Below are 18899 nucleotides of genomic sequence, written 5' to 3'. Positions count from 1 at the left end.
CCATAGTCAAGAAAGAGAAAACTTGGACAGTCAACTCACAAAAATCCTGAGTTGAGCAGGGAGCTAGTATTGTTACTGAGAAGACACGCCAGGTACAGTTGACCCTTTTCTGAGGATTAAGCATCTGAATGAAGTGCCATGAGAGCACTCACTGTGCATGCAGTATGAAGACTTCTCAGCACTGGACCGAGCTGGTGATAGGAGGATGTGGTGCTGCTGTTCAGCACCCACAGAGCTCTAAAGAGGGAGATGCAACTGAAGTCACCACCACTGGAATATGGGCTTTCTGGAACCCTTCTTTGAGGTGAACCATTTAGGTTCATTTTAGGCATTTAAGAAGGTACCTTGGATCTTACTGAAGATAACCAGATCCAGTGAATACAGCTGGATTATACTTCCTCTTTAGTTTGCTAGTAAAACAAACTGGGCATAGTAGGTATCTGTCTTCTGAAGTCAGAAGCAAAACAGAAATTTGAGGGAAGTTAATTCACCTAGGTCAAGTGTTAACAGCCGTGCATTGCATCTAGGGGATATGGATGAGCTTATGTTGCTCATAATGATGGTTAGACTGCTGTTATAGGTACTTAAGCTAAGTGACTGTAAGTTTGCTAGCCTATATTTTCCATGACAATACCCTTGTAATACAGGTGAATCTAAGAGATGAGATGCACAGTCTCTACTTCTAGGACATCAAAACTAAAGATGGTGTCTGATTTATAAGGAATGATTAAAACACAACTATTATTATCATTAAGAGCAATGGACAAAAAATCAAGAGAAGACTAAATCAGGTATGATCAACAACAGGAACTGGTTATACACAGATCTGTAATCATACCCTGAAAACTAATCTTCTAAAAGTAATAGTGGATGTTCTTTCAGAGTAGGTACTTATAGTTGGTTGAACAAAAAAGAAAAAACAATAGGTAAATGTGCTTTAGGGAACATGTAGGGAATACAGTATTGGCAAATAACGGACAAGAGAAGCTAATCAATCTTTAAATCTGTAATAAAATTGCTTTAAAATTCTGTAACAGGATTGTTTTATATATTAAATATGACTTTTAGTTTATAAAGGCCTTCATATTTAATTTCTTTCTTATGTGTTTATTTCTTAACTATTGTCAACAAATCTACTCCATAATGTTCTTACCTACTACCAAACTTTACCTAAAGTACCATCTGCAATAAACACTGTGCTTTAATTTTCTTTAATAAGGTAAGCCCTGAAGTCGTGACCTAAAGCATTATGGTAACTGACCCAGTATTGGTCTGTGGAGCCCCAGTTTCTGAAATATTTTCGCTTAGATGCTTGGCTTGGAACTTACACAATGATGTGCAAAACTACAGATTGTTTACAGCAGTCCATTGATCCCAAACATGTAAGCAACACTGCCAACACATTTCCTACAAACTGTGCTTTGTAAAGTCTTCTAATACCTCCTGTTATTCTAACTTCCAAGATGTGAATGGAGAAGTAAAAGACCAGGAGGCCAGAAGTCACATAACGGAAAACTGGCAGATTTAAGAATAAAACCCAACATCCATGGGCCTGAAGAAGTGGACAACAGATCCATGTTCCTGGGATGCACAGAACTGGAATTTTCTCTAGTGGCTTCAAGAATGGCAGTCTTTGAAACTCAGATATTATCAGTCTTATGAGTGTAACCAGCACAGGAGATGATGTCAAAATCTGTTCCCAGCATTTGAGTAAAAGATCAAATAATTCAAAAAATCTAAAAAAGAAACAGCAAACATCAAAAAATTAAACAGACTTTCAAGTTCGATGTCTGCCTTGAATATAATGCTCATTTAGAGAATGATTTCCTCTCTGAAGGTCTGAAGGATGCGAGAAATGGGAAATACTTGGTCATAGAGTTTTCAAGTAAAAAAAAAATATAATCATAGCTTTCTCTTATCTCTGCCTATGTTGTAATACACTCAGAAATTTATGGGAATCATAGAAACTAATTTATGTGTCTGAGAGAGGTAGCAGACTAAGAAGGAGACATGATAATTATTTCTTGAATGTCAAAGAAGCCTGAAGTCAAACACTTACTGTGAAGTGGCTAATAACTTGAAAATTCAGGTTAGAATTAGAAAGGAGTATTAATCATCTCATTTCAAGCTCTTAGACTTCCCTTTCTTTCTGCCTGACTAAGAGTTTCTGCCCATGGCAAACACATAAGAAAAATATGTTTAGCTCATGAATAAAACAGTTCATCCCGCTACTCATTTTTAGGAGCCTGGAGGCTTTTAGCATTTCTGTGCATAAAGACAAAAAGCTCACCTGTTAACCTGAAATTCCTTGGACACTTTCTGCATACTTCAGCAGCATTCTTCATATACAAAATATGTAAAACCAAATCTTTTAAAACCACGTGGATAATAGGTTGGGAAAAATAGGGGAGGCAAATATTGCCAACAGGATAGGTTGTAGCTGGCACGAGTTGGGACACTTACAGTTTAAACAAGCTGACCTCAATCCACTTATTTGGGTGCCACACAATTTTATGACATTTACGACCACTGAACGATGTGGAAAAAGGTTAACATCTCTATTTTTACTGCAGATGACCTGAGACTCAAAGGGACCGAGGAGCAGATGATCAAAGGCTGTCCTCCAAGCTGAACAAAAACAAATTCTTAGTTTTCACAACCAGAAATAATTCTTCAGTGAATTCTGTGGAGATTCCTGGTCATAAAATCTAAGTATATACTTATTTTCTTGCATGTAAGTTCCTGAGTTTTTGGTTTATGTGGACAGAAGCCTCATTCTGCCTTGAAAGTCTCATTATAATCTGAATTAGAATACTAAAGGTTTGCTAGCTAATTTTTGCACTTTTAAAAAGAGCGCTCTGAACAGCAAGGTCTTGATATGAATTAGAGAGATATGATGCACTGAAAGAACTGAGCAGAAGAAGAAAAAAATTAAACTGCATAACGTTGTAGAATTACCTTGATATTACACTCTGCACATGTATTATACCACTGACCCTATCTCTTTATCAGTCCATGCTAATTGCCTTTAAGTTCCTCCAAGAACAGGCAACTTTTAAGTGATGAATTCATAGCACCTTGTTTATTTGGCCCTTGTCTTGGGGTCTGCAAGCAATCAATGCCAACAATAACTACACACAGCAATAGTAATAATAACAGTAAAACTTTTGGTATTGTATTTAGACTCTAAGCCAGGTTTTCAGCATTTCAAATGGCTTACTAGGTGTCTCGTATCAGGACTGCAACCTACAAGTACTTCTGGACCTGGGCACCTGTGTGGACCCCCTCGGGCCTGGTAATCCTTCTATTAGCTGTCACCTCCCATCCTGTGTGCTGAAGATAAATAATGATGTTCTACAGGTGACATTTCTTTCCATTATCGATGAAAACAGCCCAAACAATTAATTTACATTAAGTGCCAGTCAGACAGAACTAAGGAAAATCGAGAGAGACCCTGTCACTGTTCAAAGCAGAAAACTGTACATTTAAGGACGAATTTTTATACATGCTGAACATTTTTACATTGTAAGGTAATGAAGTTCATTAAAAATCTCAGGATGAAAGCTTTCCTTCTGACTAAATTGGGGTCAGTGTGTCACCCACAAATAACACAGGGTGGTGGCAGCGTGAACCTGTAAATTACTGTTATCCCTGTTCAACACACTGTACCTATAAAGTACAGGAAAGCTTTGTGAAACTTTTCCTTTGTAACGGACTTTATTTCTTACTGAAAACAAAAGGTGAATACAAGAAGTCTGATAATAAAGTAAATTTTTTAGACATTATTTTTTAATATTTCATTGAATAAGCTCTGTTCCTTTAGCAAAGTGACAAGTACGTTAACATGGCAGTCCAAGCAACTTCCCTTCACACTAGCAATACTTACCAATATTCCTTTAAAGTAAGCAGAAAATACACACACAGAATTTAAATTCAAGTCCTATTAAGAAGTTTAACTGTGATAGATCAACCACAATAGCAACAAAAAAAATTATAGCTATAACTTTAATTTTTCACCCTCTCTGAGATTCTCACTGTCAAAAACTGCATGAATTTCATGGTCTTTCAAACCTTGATTACATTTTCTTTGAAATCATATCTCCACAGGATCTGAAGGTTAAATAATTCTCATTGGCCTCAATTCAAGCTGTCGGATTTTTTTAGAGGTTCTTGGGTTAATCACAAGCAAACAATTATACACATAAAACACCAAGCTCTAAATTCCTACAGTCGAAAGGGAAGTAAATACATGTAAATCATATGCTACTTTCTTTCTCTCTCAGAGACAAAGAGAAGTTCACTAAGTTCAAATTCAAAAGGATCTTGACTGGCTGCAGAAGAGGAAAAAATTTTTACTTTTGTAGGGAAAATATTTCTGATGTCAATTGCTGACTTACCGAGTGTCTTTATTCCTGTTACTGTCTGCAAAGATAAGCTGTTGTAGGACACAAGCTTGAACTGCGGCCAGTACTCCACATGGGCCACCCTGAGGGCAATAATGGGACACTGCATGAGCAAAACTGTTTGATGCTGGTGAAAACTTTTGTAAGCCATGTGCTTCCATTCAGGCTTGAGCCATTCTTTCATCTCTCTCTTTCCATCCACGACTTTGTAGTGCTCTCTGTTGCTCTGTATTTTTCACAAGCCAATGAAAATCAGTGTTATGTGTTTCCTACCTTTTTTTTTCCTGAAAATGCCTAGACATCTATAAGGTCAAAGGAAAGGTTTTTCAAAACCTGTTCTGTGATAATGCAAACAAATGAAAGATCTCCTGATCCCTACTGAGCCACAGTCTACCTTAACTTCCAGAGAGAAATCAAATCTGACTGGTTTCCAAAGGGTGAAAATGAGCCTTGCACTCTTACCTCCTCTGAGCACTATGCCTCCCACTTACATCACCAAACAAAGATCTCAGTTTTATCTACAGCCCTCTGCACCAGGCAGCTACCTCACCGGAGAAGAGAAAGAAAATGAAGGAAGTTTGAACCTCTCAAGTGATTAATGTTGGAAAGAAAATCACAATACTAACAAATACCATGTTAAATGTAAACTCTATGGAAAATTGATTTATAGCTGTTTTGAAAGCCAGTGGGATGGGGTAGCAATGAATTTGAGTCTCCTTGCTTATTCCCTGCCATCTAACCCACCTGACCCCATTGCATGACCAAGACCTGTTCCTATGGGTTAACTCTATGGCAGAGATAGCTACACAAGTTGTCCTGAGAAGCAAATGGTATGCGCTCTTCTTGTCTAGAAAACTTCATCCAGCATAACTCTCCTTCCCTCGTCACTCAGTTCTCGTATCCCAGATGTCTCGTATCATATTATTTACTCAGGAAGTTTGCTGAGGAGCCAGAGAAAAGCCATCATTTGTCTGGAACATCTCTGCATGAACGGAGTAGGCTATGCAGGACACAAGGCCAACATCACAGATACCACAATACCACACATTACATTGGCAGTACTGGAAATTACTGCAACTTAACAGGGGATTCAGCATATTAAATCCCACAGGTGCTGTCCCATGTCTCTGTCAGAGCTTACTGCCATTCTCAGAAATCAGTTCATTCTTAACATTAGGAAGTCCACTGCTTTAACCCAGGTCCACTCTATAAACCAACATCCCATACAGCCTGACGTATCAGTGTTAGCTTTGTCTAACCAGATAAAGTAAGCAAAAGAGTAAGGAAGTATGGACCACCCAGCAGGTTTCCTGGAGAGTCTATGTTCTGATTTTAACCCATGCCAAAGTCTATGCTGCGGTTACCCTCCATAGCATAAGAGGAACCCAGGATCGCACTGCTGTCATGGTAGAGTTGCACCCCTGATTTCCTCCGTATATCATGACAAGGCTGTGATGAACCAGTTTAGGATTCCTACTGTGGAATTTACGGTAGGGAATTTAATGGCCAGTGAGTTGCTAGAAGTGATGAGATGTCGTTTTTCTAGCAGCAGGGTCTGGAAACACCACAGTAACATTTACTGTGGAGCAGTGAACATTACTGACGTGGTTCTTTTTGGAGTCTAAACTGACAGTTAATATCTTTTTTCCGCTAGGTTTTATTTAATCATAAGCAGCTTTCTTCTGAGATCATCAGCCTAATGAAACATTTAACTAGACAAGGCAAGTTAATCAAACATCCTAATGACAGGTTTATTAGCCATTGTCCTTGACCCAAAGCCTCTCTTCCTCTCATTTCTGTACAGTACATAATGGTCTACTTCTCTCACGCCAGATAAAGATTTTCTGCATCATGGCAGAAGCTCGATGAGTGTTTTGTAAAGAGGAGTCTACTCCTTCCCTAGTCTTTATCGAAGTCCTCAGATCCTTGCTCGTAAGAGAAGAGACCTGGTGCATGGATCTCCCAGAAGCACATGCACAGGATCACAGGGCAGAGACAAAAGCATTAAGCTGCAGCTGAGGATTCATTTTTACGATGGATCTGTTTGATTTTGGAGGCAGCTACCTATCCTGTGCTCTGAGTGTGGTCCTTGATCTGAGTCTATGCATCGGTCAGCCAAGAAGTCCAGCTGACCAACTGCATCCAGCATGCAGAAGACAGTCTGAAGCATCACAGTCTCGGTCTGTAAGAGTCAGGTGCCCAGACAAGGCTGACAAGATAGACGCCAGCTGAGTGAGTCTCCCACTGAATGCCCTAGATGAGAGAGAACTTTGCTAGCATGAAAAATTTCTATGGATTGGGTACACGTTTTCCAGGCTGACCCTTGTCATTGCATGGTGGTTTTATCAGCTCTGGTCACCACAGGCACCTGCTGGGGATTTTAGGAAGGGCCACTTGGTAGATGAGGCCTAGGAATTGATGAAAATCTTCTTTTAGGGAGGAGCTGGCATCTTGTGGCTGCAGTCCAGAATTACAGAAACATGGCTGCAAAAGAGGTGGTCCCACCGGCAATCCCAGTGTCCCAGTCGCAATGACACTGCAGGGGCCTTTGTTCACTTTTGTTTTAGGAATAAGCCTCATCATGTGACCCCCCAATCTCCTTGATTTCCCAGGCACTGCAGGCAATTCTTGCTACGTCGCCCTTTTTTGAGACAGCTCAAGCTCCATCTTAAACTCATTAAACATTGCCCCCACATAACTTTTTTCTCTTAAACTCCACCCTTGTTTTATGCCCTTTTATTCCTTTACACCACTAGCTTTCAGCTGAAGTGGCTTGTCTTCCTCCCTATGAACAACTCCGTCACACACACACATACGCACACTTTCTGTGGCTACTTTAATTTTCCCTCAGATATTTCCATCCATCTCAGGTCTCCTAACAAGACCTGACAAAGTGACATCATCCAGTTTTAACCAGAGAAGTTAAAAAAAGATAAGAGTCTTTAGAAGACTTTTTTTTTTTACTGCTGAAACACACAGCCTTTGTAAACTCAGTGTAAAAAGCAAAGATCACTTTAAGGAAGTAATTTACAGTACCTTTTTTTGCACAATGCCGTATTTTAACTGTGGTATGTTATTAAATGTAAAATTCTGTATTTTCCATTCTTCACTGAAGCAACAAAGACTAGAACCAAACAAAAGATTTTTTAATTCCTATTAAAAAAAAAAAAAAAGAAAGAAAGAAAAAAGTTATAATTTGAAAAAGAAATCCAAAACATGGGTACATTTTCTTGCAGTAATCTGTAGACAAGGAAGGAGGAGTGGAAAAGGGTAATGACTAACTCACTACAACCACCCTTTTCTGTTTTATACATACTGTAAATAGCAACATTCAAATGAAAACGAGCAATTTTTTCCTTTTCCTGCAATATTCCTCATAACGCTGCTCAGCATAGGAAACTGTTTATGCAGATTGTCTGGGGCACAGTTTCCCATGGAAGCATTACAGAATATTGCCTTAAATTTAACAGCTAGAAGAGCAACACCTACTAATGGTTACATTAGGGAGAAAAGGACCCTGCTGGACACAGTATGGAGAAAAGGCAGCCTGTTCTGCTTGGCAAAGCTGACGGTATGAGACAAATGCTACTGTATGTCAGACGGCATATCAGCATATGCCAAATTCAGATCTTGGCCCTTAACAACTGCAGACCTCTACTATTCAGGAAGAGCTAAACTGAAGAAATTGCACTCATGCTACAGTAAAGCTGAGTAAGTAAGAACAGACTGCTCAGTGTTTGTATAGTTACTCGAGTTCTTTGATCTGGAAATGAAATTGGAAGACACCCTCATTCTCTTTTCTGTGTCTTCTTTTTCCCCTCTGTCTGAATGGGATGGAAAATACTAGAAGTATTTAATGGTTCCATCTCTGCTCAAAATAAGGCAGATAAGCAAGGGAGAAACAGTGATGGGGAATAATAAACTTGTCCTGAACCACTGTCAATTCAAAGGACTGGAGAACAAGCACATGAATAACTGACTAGAGGCACTAATAAAATAATACAAGCTTCATTAATTGAAGTTATTATCTGTGCTTCAAGCGGGCTGATGCATTCTGGCATGCTTTTCTGGTGTTCTGAATTTTGGACAGGCATCCCTGCATTACTTTTTCACCTGAACACCAAATAAGGAATATATTGTGGAATGAATACAGTACATGTTAAACCACACACAAACATGCAACCCAGAGCGATCCATTGCAGCTTTGGCTAACAATCAAAATAACATGCTCACACATCTCTTGGTATTTACCATCATAGTTAGTCTTACTTTCGCGAGAGAAATATCAATTGCCTTTGATACTACTTGATGCATACACAATGTTGAAAGATCCAGGTTCTTGCTAACTTCTCCAGTTGTTTCTTCATCTTCAACATCAACTGAAAGAACAAAAGAAATCATATAACATGTTGGGTGAAAAAACTTGCTTCCCCCAGCAGGCTCAATGCCAGGGGGGTACATGACAAGTAACACTTTCTTGTCATCTGTCTTTATAAAAAAGAAAATACAGTTTTAGCTAGAAAGGACAGATAAAAAGTACATGACCCAGCCTTTGTTTGATTACTTCTTAATGACTTCTTTACACAGTCTTACCCAAGAATTTAATAGCAAATGCCATTACTCTGGATCACCTACGAGTTACAAAAGAAGCAACTCATACGTATTTGGTTACAGCTGCTGTGAAGAATATGATGGCAAAAGCCGAACTGAAGCTTGACATAACTTACTTAATTCTAGGACATCTTTCATCTGGTCTTCTTTATAGCACGTGGATGTTGCAGACTTCCTACATGAAAATTAATCAAAAAATGAATGACCAAATGTTCACTTTTAATGAGAAAAGTGGTTTGAATAAACAAGAAGAAATATGACACAAAGATACAATTTTTTATGTTTGTGTATATATGTACGGGGGGGGAGTGTGTAGAGAAAGATAATAAAAGATGCAGATAGATAAAAAACATATTCAATGGCTTTACCTTTCAGCTTTTAAAATGTTCTATACAAAGGAGCTCAGTCTCACTAACATTTTTGTATGAAGAAATAAATGGTGGTAGAGCAGAAACTTTTGCAATGGAAGAAAGCTGAACTTTAGGAGTCCATCAGGAAAAGCAGCCAGCACAGAGCAATCCACTGCGAGTCAGGATTTCAGTCCTGTTTCAACATCAGTTTCATTTCACTTGTGTGGTTTCAGTATATGTCAGGTCTTACAGGCTCATATACATGGGCAGATTTTACACTGCCCTGAATTTCAAGTGAGGATATTGATGTATACATGACTGCCTCTGAGTTCGAAGGATCAGGACATAAAATAAAACTCACACCCCTGACAGCGATCAGGATGAGATTCAAGTTAGTCATTAAACTACTTGAAATATCCGAATAACATAAGCAGGAATAGGTGTTAGACTGGCTTCCTTTACCAGGGTAATTTTTTAATCCACTAATAGGTAGCAGTTGTTCAACTGCTTTTGTGATTTAATTGTATATTACATAAATAACAGGTTAAAAATTCATATAAACAACTGCTAAAAGGACAAAGCATTTAAACTTGGCTGTGAAAGTCAGAATTGAAATAGAACGCTAGATTTTCAGAGATGAGATGAGTTTATTCTTCCTGTTGAATTCATACCAAAATGAATTCAGAACCAAGGAAAAGTTTCACATAACTACTGTAAAAAGATGGTCTTTTTTTTTTTTTTTTCCCCAAAAAAGTGCAATACTGCATCATTGGCCTTTGCTTTGGAAAAAAAGGTATTGCACTGACAGAGCTTTCAAAAATAGTATGGAATAATTTCCTCAGCAACATTCTTTGTATGCACGGTATTATTATAGCAACAACTGCTCTCATATCACATACTTTCCATTAACTTAATTTCCTTTGTCAGTGTGTGAAAGATGAATAAAAACAGAACACAGACATATCACACTCATGACTTTTCCAGTTTAAAAGCATTTTGGCACCTTTCTCACTGATAGTCTTTGATACTATGAGAAAAGAAACACTTCTCCTTTTCGCTATAAACAAGTTAAAGCATTTCTACAATGAAATGCGGGTGGCCACAATTCATTAAAAATAGAATGGAATGGAAATGAATCTCTCATGTTACTAGGAACCTGAGGTAAAAATAAATAGGATGCCCAGCAGGTCAATAGAAATAAGTGGACTGAGAGCAAATTTTTATAGTGGCTTAAGTAGTATCGAGCTCTCACTGAATATAACAGTACTTTTGATGTGATACAGTTTAATGTAGTTGACTGTGGTACACTTCAAAATACAAACAGATCTCCCCTTGCTGTTTGCTAATAGTGAATTTTAGCTGAGATTTCTTTCTGCTAGCTGCTTGCTAGTATTTTCATCTCTCCTGGTCAGGGAAAGGGTCTCAATGAAACTAAATTTGCAAATAAACCACTTCTTCTCGGTAGTGTCTGATCTGAAAAGATCTATAAATGAAAATAATGGTACAATTCATACATAGCTCACCTGGAACCAGTTTTTTTAACATTCTTGCTTTCTGGAAAGTCTAAAAGATAGTTGGTCCTACACCCATTCCAGGAAGAACCAAGACCATAATGCAAAGTGTTTTGAATTCTCAAGGCACAAGGAAATTCCCATCAAGCTGAGGAAAATGCTGACATCAAAGATTGATGTAGGGTGTTTTCTGGTTAAGTGGGGTATTTTTGCAGGTGTAGGTTCCCTCCTTAAGGGGAACTTGTGCTTCTCAAAACACTGTGAGGACTTTTACTGCAATTTCCATTTCAGCAGACAGTTACTGTTCCAGGAAAATTTATCGTACACATAAAACCATACAGTTAGAATACTTAGGAAGGGGGAAGTCATCCGTCATGGCAGAAAAATGGGACAGGAAGAAAATACGTTTCATTATAAACATACTATACAGTACTTTCTCTAAATATTTGAACATTCCTATCTGACCTTCACGCATTGCAGAAAACTGAATTTACGCAGAATAGCTGAACTTGCACAAAAAGCACTTCTCAGCACAATAATGCATGTACATTCCACTATTTCCTATTTATACTACCATACACAAGAGGTCAAATAAACAAAGGGCTTAAAAAATAAACACTGGTCAGCAGTGGCTTGAAGATGACTGTGTTGGTAAAACTTATTTTCACTGCCTGATTACAACAGCTTTTCTACTGGATGTATCTCTTTTCTGCATAATCATTTAGTGCCAGAAGGATGCCTAGAAGTCGTAATGCAATCCTCTGGTCTTGAGCTGTTATGCCATATACAGACAAATTATTGGTATAGTGAGTAAGAAGTGGAGAGTAGGTAAGAAAAAAATTAGACTCTCTTACTACTTGCAAAAGAGTAAACAAGGCCATTATATGTGATGCAGCTTGCCCCGCTTTGGCACAAAATTATACAAACAGAATTATTAAAAGCAATGGTAAAGATGCAAAGGAAATTATCATAACCAATACCAGGCAATATATTTGTACAGGAAAAAGACCTTGTCAAGAAGATTTAATATAAATTCTGCCACACTTGTAAGTCTGGTTGACAAAGGTAACAGAGTTCATACTCTTAATTCCTCCAAATTTCCTTTTTAGTAAAGACACGCATCTGATTTGATTGGCACATCAGCCATATGAAAAATTAATTCATGAACAGATGGCTTATTGACAGATATAAAAAAGGTAAATGAAAAACTTGTCACTGAAAGGGTCATTTCTAATAAGCTCACACAGAAATCTGCATTTGTCCTGCCGAATTTTAACTGTAGTAACAATTCAGGAGAAAACTACATCTTTGCCGGGAAGGTTTGTGTATTAAAAAAATATGATAATGATGGGTTAGGCTACAAGATGGTTTGAATAGCATGATGGGGCTGTTTAGCCTCAAGAAAAGGAGGCTCAGAGGAGACCTTACCGCTCTCTATGACTACCTGAAAGGAGGGTGTAGCAAAGTGGGTGTCAGTCTTTTCCAAGTAACAAGTGATGGGAGTAAATGGGCTCAACTTGCGTCAGGGGAGGTTTAGATGAGGTATTAGGAAAAAATTCTTCACAGAAAGGGTTATCGAGCATTGGAAGAGGTTGCCCAGGGAAGTGGTTGAGTCACCATCCCTGGAGGTTTAAAAGACACGGAGATGTGGTGCTTAGGGACACGGTTTAGTGGTGGATTTGGCAGTGATGGGTTAATGGTTGGACTCAAAGATCTTAAGGGTCTTTTCCAGCCTAAAAGGTTCTATGATTCTGTAAGTTGACCTCACCTGAACAAAATGCTCTCTCACAGGCAATGAATCAATATCTAACTCCAGCTATAAAACCAGACCTACTATAATAAAAGCGTAGTTCCTTTATTCATACTGTACTCTACCAAAGATTTTTCAGTGCAACACTCCCACACTGGAATATTCAAGGAGCACAGTACCACTCGTGTGCACTGACCATTGCATTCAGCAACTCAAAACAGTTGCCAGCAAAATAAACAAGTATCAGTAAAATAAATCAGGAAGCTAAAATTCCATCAAATAAAGCTGCTTACAAGACAAATAAAGCTGCTTATTACAAGAAGCACTGCGAAGGCTCCCAGCCTTCAACACTCAATCAACTCACATCAGCCGAGACAAATACAACCCTCCATTCTGTTTGTCATACATAAACTACCCACTCTGCATGGGTTTGGCCTTCAACTTTTAGATCATTTGTTTTTAAGGATGTGGAATTTTCGTGGCCTTACATTTCCTGTCAGAAACCTCAGATTTTTAACAGTCCAAACCACAGTAACCAGACAGATTTAGCAAAATAAATTATCTTCCTGAAAGGTAAATATCAAGTGTTAAATTGGAAGAAGACAAAAGATTACACTGAGGAATGGGGTAGTTCTGTTATCTAATTTTATTATAAATCAAGGTTAATACAGATATCGGTGAACACGTATACTGCAAAGAGAGCTCTTACCTCCCGGTAAAGTAATCTTAGGGAGAGTAACATATCCGGGACAAAAATTCCTTGTGCTACCTGCAAACTACTGACCGTTTTTAAGGAGCAGGTAATTTCTTACAGTGCTGCCTGCTGCGCTCGCCTCAGTGCTCATATGGAGACACAGTGAAAGGAAATGGTGTGAAGCTCTACCAGCGAAACGGGCTGTAAACTGTCTGTTCTGGCTTTACATTTGAGAAGATCCAGAGTCCCTCTATGTTTGCATGAACAAGGCAAATTCTCAATTGACTGAACGTATTTTAGGCAATGGGCTGGACATTTCCAGGTTTACATCCTTTCCAAAAATAAAGAAATGATACAGAAGCCATTTGCCATTTCCAGTAATTGCAAAGTGCTTCTTCCTATGGAGTGCTGGAAAAATACTAAAAGGGCAAATGGCAGCACACACAGATGTTACGTCGAAGGCTCTGATGCCATAAATCCATTGGCACAAAACTAAAGTCACAATAGTTTTTTACTTTTATTTTAGGTCCTTTTTTCCGGTCCAAGCATTATGTTTTAAAAGGTGTTATGCAACTCCAGATACTTGAAGGTTTTCACTGCTGAGTGACTTGGCAACTACAATCTCTCTCTCTTTTTGTGTACGGGTGAGTTAAATCCATATTCCCCAAAGATGACCCCATTTTGTTTGACACCCATTTTTCTGATTGCCAATTGCAAGACTCAAAAAAAGACTTATTCCCCGGCTGGCAGCTAAGCACACTCCAGGAGGATTTGGTTAGTCTCTCAGGGAAGGTGCCGACTGCACTATTCTTACTGTGCTTCCTGCCTACAAAGCCACACCAAAGCATTGACGAAAGCTTGAGATGACACCATGTGCTTCTTCGTGTGGCTGAAGGACAACGCCTGGTGCTATGCACAAGTCACATCCAAGGATGGAAGGAAACATGCCAAGGTAAATTACTATTAGGCTGCTCCAACTCTGCATTCCTTTCCATTCTTTTATCAGAAATGTTGCACTCTGACTAAACTTCTGTTTCCTAGAAATGCCACCGTAGACCAATACATCCTCTTCCGCTCATAGTGGGAAAAATTTAATGAATTCCTCAGACATTGCTCATACACACTGCATGTCACCAAGTATGGTGGCATATACTGAAATCAGTTTTCTGACTGATTTTAAACAGCCTCTATAACAATACGGCCATCTGAGCTTAGACCTCATTTCACAGAATAGGCTACCAAGGTGATGGACACTTTTAGGAACTGCTCAGCATCTCACAGGATCAAACTTAATGTATTACTTTCCAAAATGCCAAATACTATTCTAGACAAAGAAATTTCATCTGACACATTGATTTTGTATATAACAGTGAAATATTATAGCCCACTGGGCAAACAGTACAGAATTCACTATTCCTTGAAAACCTATTTTTACACCAAAATGCATAGTAGAAAAGACTGGAGCCAATCATAACTGCTGAGTAAGCAACATACATCACATAACTTTGCTGGAAAATCAATTTTCTTTGAAAAATACAATTAGAACTGTAATGCTGATTAACTTTCTTTATGAAATCTGACATTCATATATCAACCTTCATTAGGCACTGTATCAGTGATAGCCCATATTTAAAAGAGGGCAGTTGCTTCAGCTCTCTTATTTCTGTCATCAGAATCACAGAATATCTGAGGTTGGAAGAGACCTCTGGAGCTCACCTAGTCCAACCCTCTGCTCAGAGGAGGTTCAATTAAAGCAAGTTGCTCATGGTCATGTCCAGTCATGTTTTAAGAATCCCCAAGGATGGAAACACCACAGACTCCCTCAGCAACCTGTTCCAGAGTTTCCACTCTCACAGAAAAAATTCCTTGATCATCTGTATCAGGAAGTTATCATCAGTGCAGTCCAGAAACCTCCTGGATTGCTTGTGCTCTGCTTTATTGTTTAGGCTGATGAAGGGAACAACAATTCCTGCTCTGAAATTGCTCAGAAATTCATGGCCAACATTCTCTGCCAATGTCCTAATGTAAATCAGCACAGCTCATGGCCAGGAATGATGCAGGATAAAAACGTGTGAGTGGATCTTGGCAGTTTTAAGCATTCAATCATGTTTAACTGACAAGTATAGACTTGGTCCTTACATAGAAAATAAGCTCTTTTATTCCTTTTAATAACAGAAAGCATGGATATTAATCCTTTAAGGACCATAACCCTTTCAAAATATTATTTTGAAAGTCTCAGACATCTAAAAGAATATTAAAATCCTGCTTATATTTTTAAAGGACTTGAAGGAATTCTTTGAAGAACATTAGTATTTTGTTTTCCTCTAAGGATTTCCTAGCTCCATAAAAGTGAATTTTCAGGGTCTTTTTGTTGGAATATATTAAAGGGAAAAGGCAGGAATTTTCAGTAACACAATGGGTTCACCTGTACTGGTCTCCATTCAAGATGAAGAAAGCCATAGGTAGTTCAGAAAGCAAAGTAAAAGCTGTTCACCCCTTGCCAGTCTTACACAGAAATGCAGCGAGTTAAAAGGAGGCACCTCTTCTATAGGAATATACTTTGCCTTACCACAGAAGATTAGACTGACTTCATAATTCTACTACAAAGGCCATTTTGGAGGAAAACACACTAAAACACTGAGAAGACATTTTGCATTCAATGCGCTTGAAACTGAATGTAAGAAGGCATATGCCTGTGATAAACTGCAGTGATAAATGTGCTAATGTGATATCATAATGCTAAGAATCATGGCACAAGCAGCAGGTGACTGTTCTTACCCTGTATTAGTGAGACTCACAATACAACAAAGTTAGAGCAGACCTTAAATACATGAAAGAAACATAAAACAAATCAATAAAACCTAATAGAAAAACAACAGTAAAATTTCAAAGCAAGAAAGATAAAAAGACAATACAAACTTTCGACAAAAAATGCCTAAAGCAGCATGAAAAATATTTAGAAGTATTTTAACAGAGACAAATATGTAGAAGGGAACAGAAAGATCAGTCAAAATTCAACTTCAGCTATGGATAACAGGGGAGAAAAAAGCAAACATAAGGTGACTATAAGGGAAAAATTCCTAAGACTAAGGACTGCTAGACACTGGGATATATTCTTGGGGGAGAGGTGTCACTTGAGTCATGTAAGACTAGACAAAACCCTGGAAAAAAAGTATTACACCAAATATATATATATATATATATATATATAGTAATGAATAATCTGCCACAGAAAAAAATGGCCTTAAAAGGTCTTTTCCATCTGTAATTTCTAAGATTCTATGAAATATGAGTAATGTTCCACTAAGGAACTTAGTATCTATGGCAATTCACTAACTCTACCCTATTTGTGTTAGAATGCAGAGCACTGCTAGAAAAAGGCTTATTACAAAATAATGAGTGATATTTTGGGAACCATTAAAGAGTACTCAGCAAAGGCAAACTCAGTTGAGAGACTATTGGAGGAAGAGAAATTCTGGCTCTGAACTCCCTGGCACTTGCTCTCCTGGTGGTGGTGATGAAGTGCATCAGAGATACTTAGGTTTTGGTTGGAAAAGGCATCTGAAGCCAAGCTACACAGTCATAAAACAGTCCCTACTGTCTAAAATATCCATCTGTACTGGCAGACTTCTGAAAGGAAACCACTAGCTCACATTCAGCGTGTAGCCAAGACTGACGGCAAGGCAAAAGAGGGTATGGCAGACACAATTAGAACCGCATAAATAGGGTGATTGTTCACAATGAAAGGATGAGTGCAGAAGCAATCATCTTCCCTGCTCCTGAAACTGTAATATAGATCTCTGCCTTTGGACAACAGGATCCACTGCTGTATCCTTTTGCTCACTAATGGCAGGAGGAATTTTTGTTCTGATATAACAATATTCCCATTTCTTTTTGCTTTTCTGATAGCCATTCCCTTTTAATTTCTCTGAAATTGGCAAGATATCCTTAACTTCAAGTCCTGATTGCTAAGTCCTTTTTTTCCCTTGGGTCTTTGACTCCAGTTTTACACTTTTTTCTTTCTTCATCACTCTGATTCTAGCTTCTATGCTATTTTTCTTGGAATTGGAGGAGGGAAGGTGGTTGGCTTTATAAATGAAAACTAGAAGTTCAAACATCACAATATGTTCTTCTTAACTATCAGAAGTGAAACAGCTCTACAGATAGTATCTGCCCATCTAACTTGCCCTCTATAACTACCTGAAAGGAGGTTAAGTGACACGGGTGTTGGACTCTTCTCCCAGGCATCAAGTGATAGGACGAGAGGAGATGGCCTCAAGTTGCACCAGGGGATGTTTAGACTGGATATTGGGAAAAATTTCTTCACTGAAAGGACTGTAAAGCATTGGAACGGGCTGCCCAGGGAAGTGGTGGAGTCACCATCCCTGGAGGTATTCATAGATGTGGCACTTAGGGACACGGTTTAGTGGTGGGCTTAGCAGTGCTAGGTTAATGGTCGGACTTGATGATCTCGAAGGTCTTTTCTAACCAAAATGATTCTATGATTCTATGATAAGGTGGTTCCACCACACTGCAGAACTGCCCAGTCAGCCAGCTCAGATTTACTCATCTAGAAACTATTCAGCTGAGAACTGGAGGGTTTCCACATCAAAACCACACCTTAGATTGATAGAATTAAGAGGCATTGAAAATTAGGAGAGCACTTCAACTTCAGAGGCTGCATAAGCAACAACTGCAGTGTGTGTCTAAAGCTGAGACAGAAGAATTGTTTCTCCACTGCTGTGAAGTGGTTTTGCTTGCCTTTCCCCGATTTTGTTCGCTCAAGCCGTGAAACATGGGGAAATCATGACCTTCTAACACCATTTAGCCTTCCCAAATAACTTATTATTCACCACAGTTTTTTCTGGAAAAGCAATAGAAGGATTTTAATCCAAGGTCAGGCATCAACTTCAACAGGTACTTCTTGTTTTACAGTTCCTAAAGATCACAAATTCCATTGCACTATAGACCCTCATTCTGTATTCTGTGTGCTCATTTAGTGTTAAATACTTCCTTCTTGTAGGAGATTTAGCATTAAGGAGAATCACAGAATGGTTGAGATTGTAAAGGGCCTCTGGAGGTCACCTGCTCCAACCCCCAGCTCTAGGGAGAGTTGACCCCACCTCAAGATGTTAAAGGTGGCAAAGAACCTTTCCTCACTGACATTCAAGGCTCTACCCAGGCTAAAAGACCCATGAAAGTCTTTAACAGTTTGCTACCTTTGATCTGAATATGTTCCTTCAACATCATCTCTCCCAAGTTCCTGTGGAAGCCACAGCATTTTAAAAAAATCATAACTACAGATACGGCAACTTTTTAGTTGGAATCTTGGATCATTCACTTGAATTATGTATTTTTAAACATAATTTTTATTCCCTTGAAAATCTCGAACTAAAAAAATTTTAAAAGCAGTGAGTCATCCGCATCTTGCTTGTGCCTTGCACACAACTAACACTACTGAGGAACGAGGCCTCAACAGAAACGAGAACAGTGAGAAATACTCCTTTGAGAATGAACTATAAATAACAGCATCAAAATTGCCTGAAAGATAGATGAGATTTCAAATTCTTCACTGAAGCA

The 18899-nt window shown here is 38.6% G+C and overlaps 1 protein-coding gene across 1 annotated transcript in view; it reads right to left on the bottom strand.

The window, feature by feature from the left end:
• The window catches only part of MINDY4 (MINDY lysine 48 deubiquitinase 4), a 77949-nt gene that overhangs the window by 44087 nt on the left and 14963 nt on the right, over window positions 1-18899 (bottom strand). The window contains exons 6-9 of the mRNA XM_086467056.1: window positions 9131-9189; window positions 8673-8782; window positions 7440-7556; window positions 4398-4486 (exon numbers count right to left, since the gene is read on the bottom strand). Coding sequence (XP_086323182.1) covers window positions 4398-4486; window positions 7440-7556; window positions 8673-8782; window positions 9131-9189 — 375 coding nt within the window. The remainder of the gene's footprint in view (window positions 1-4397; window positions 4487-7439; window positions 7557-8672; window positions 8783-9130; window positions 9190-18899) is intronic.

This window comes from Leptosomus discolor, chromosome 6 (genome assembly GCF_034619465.1).
Source record: "Leptosomus discolor isolate bLepDis1 chromosome 6, bLepDis1.hap2, whole genome shotgun sequence".
Lineage (NCBI taxonomy): Eukaryota > Metazoa > Chordata > Aves > Leptosomiformes > Leptosomidae > Leptosomus > Leptosomus discolor.
Note: the sequence above shows the minus strand (reverse complement) of the source record. Positions and strands in the feature narration are given on the sequence as shown.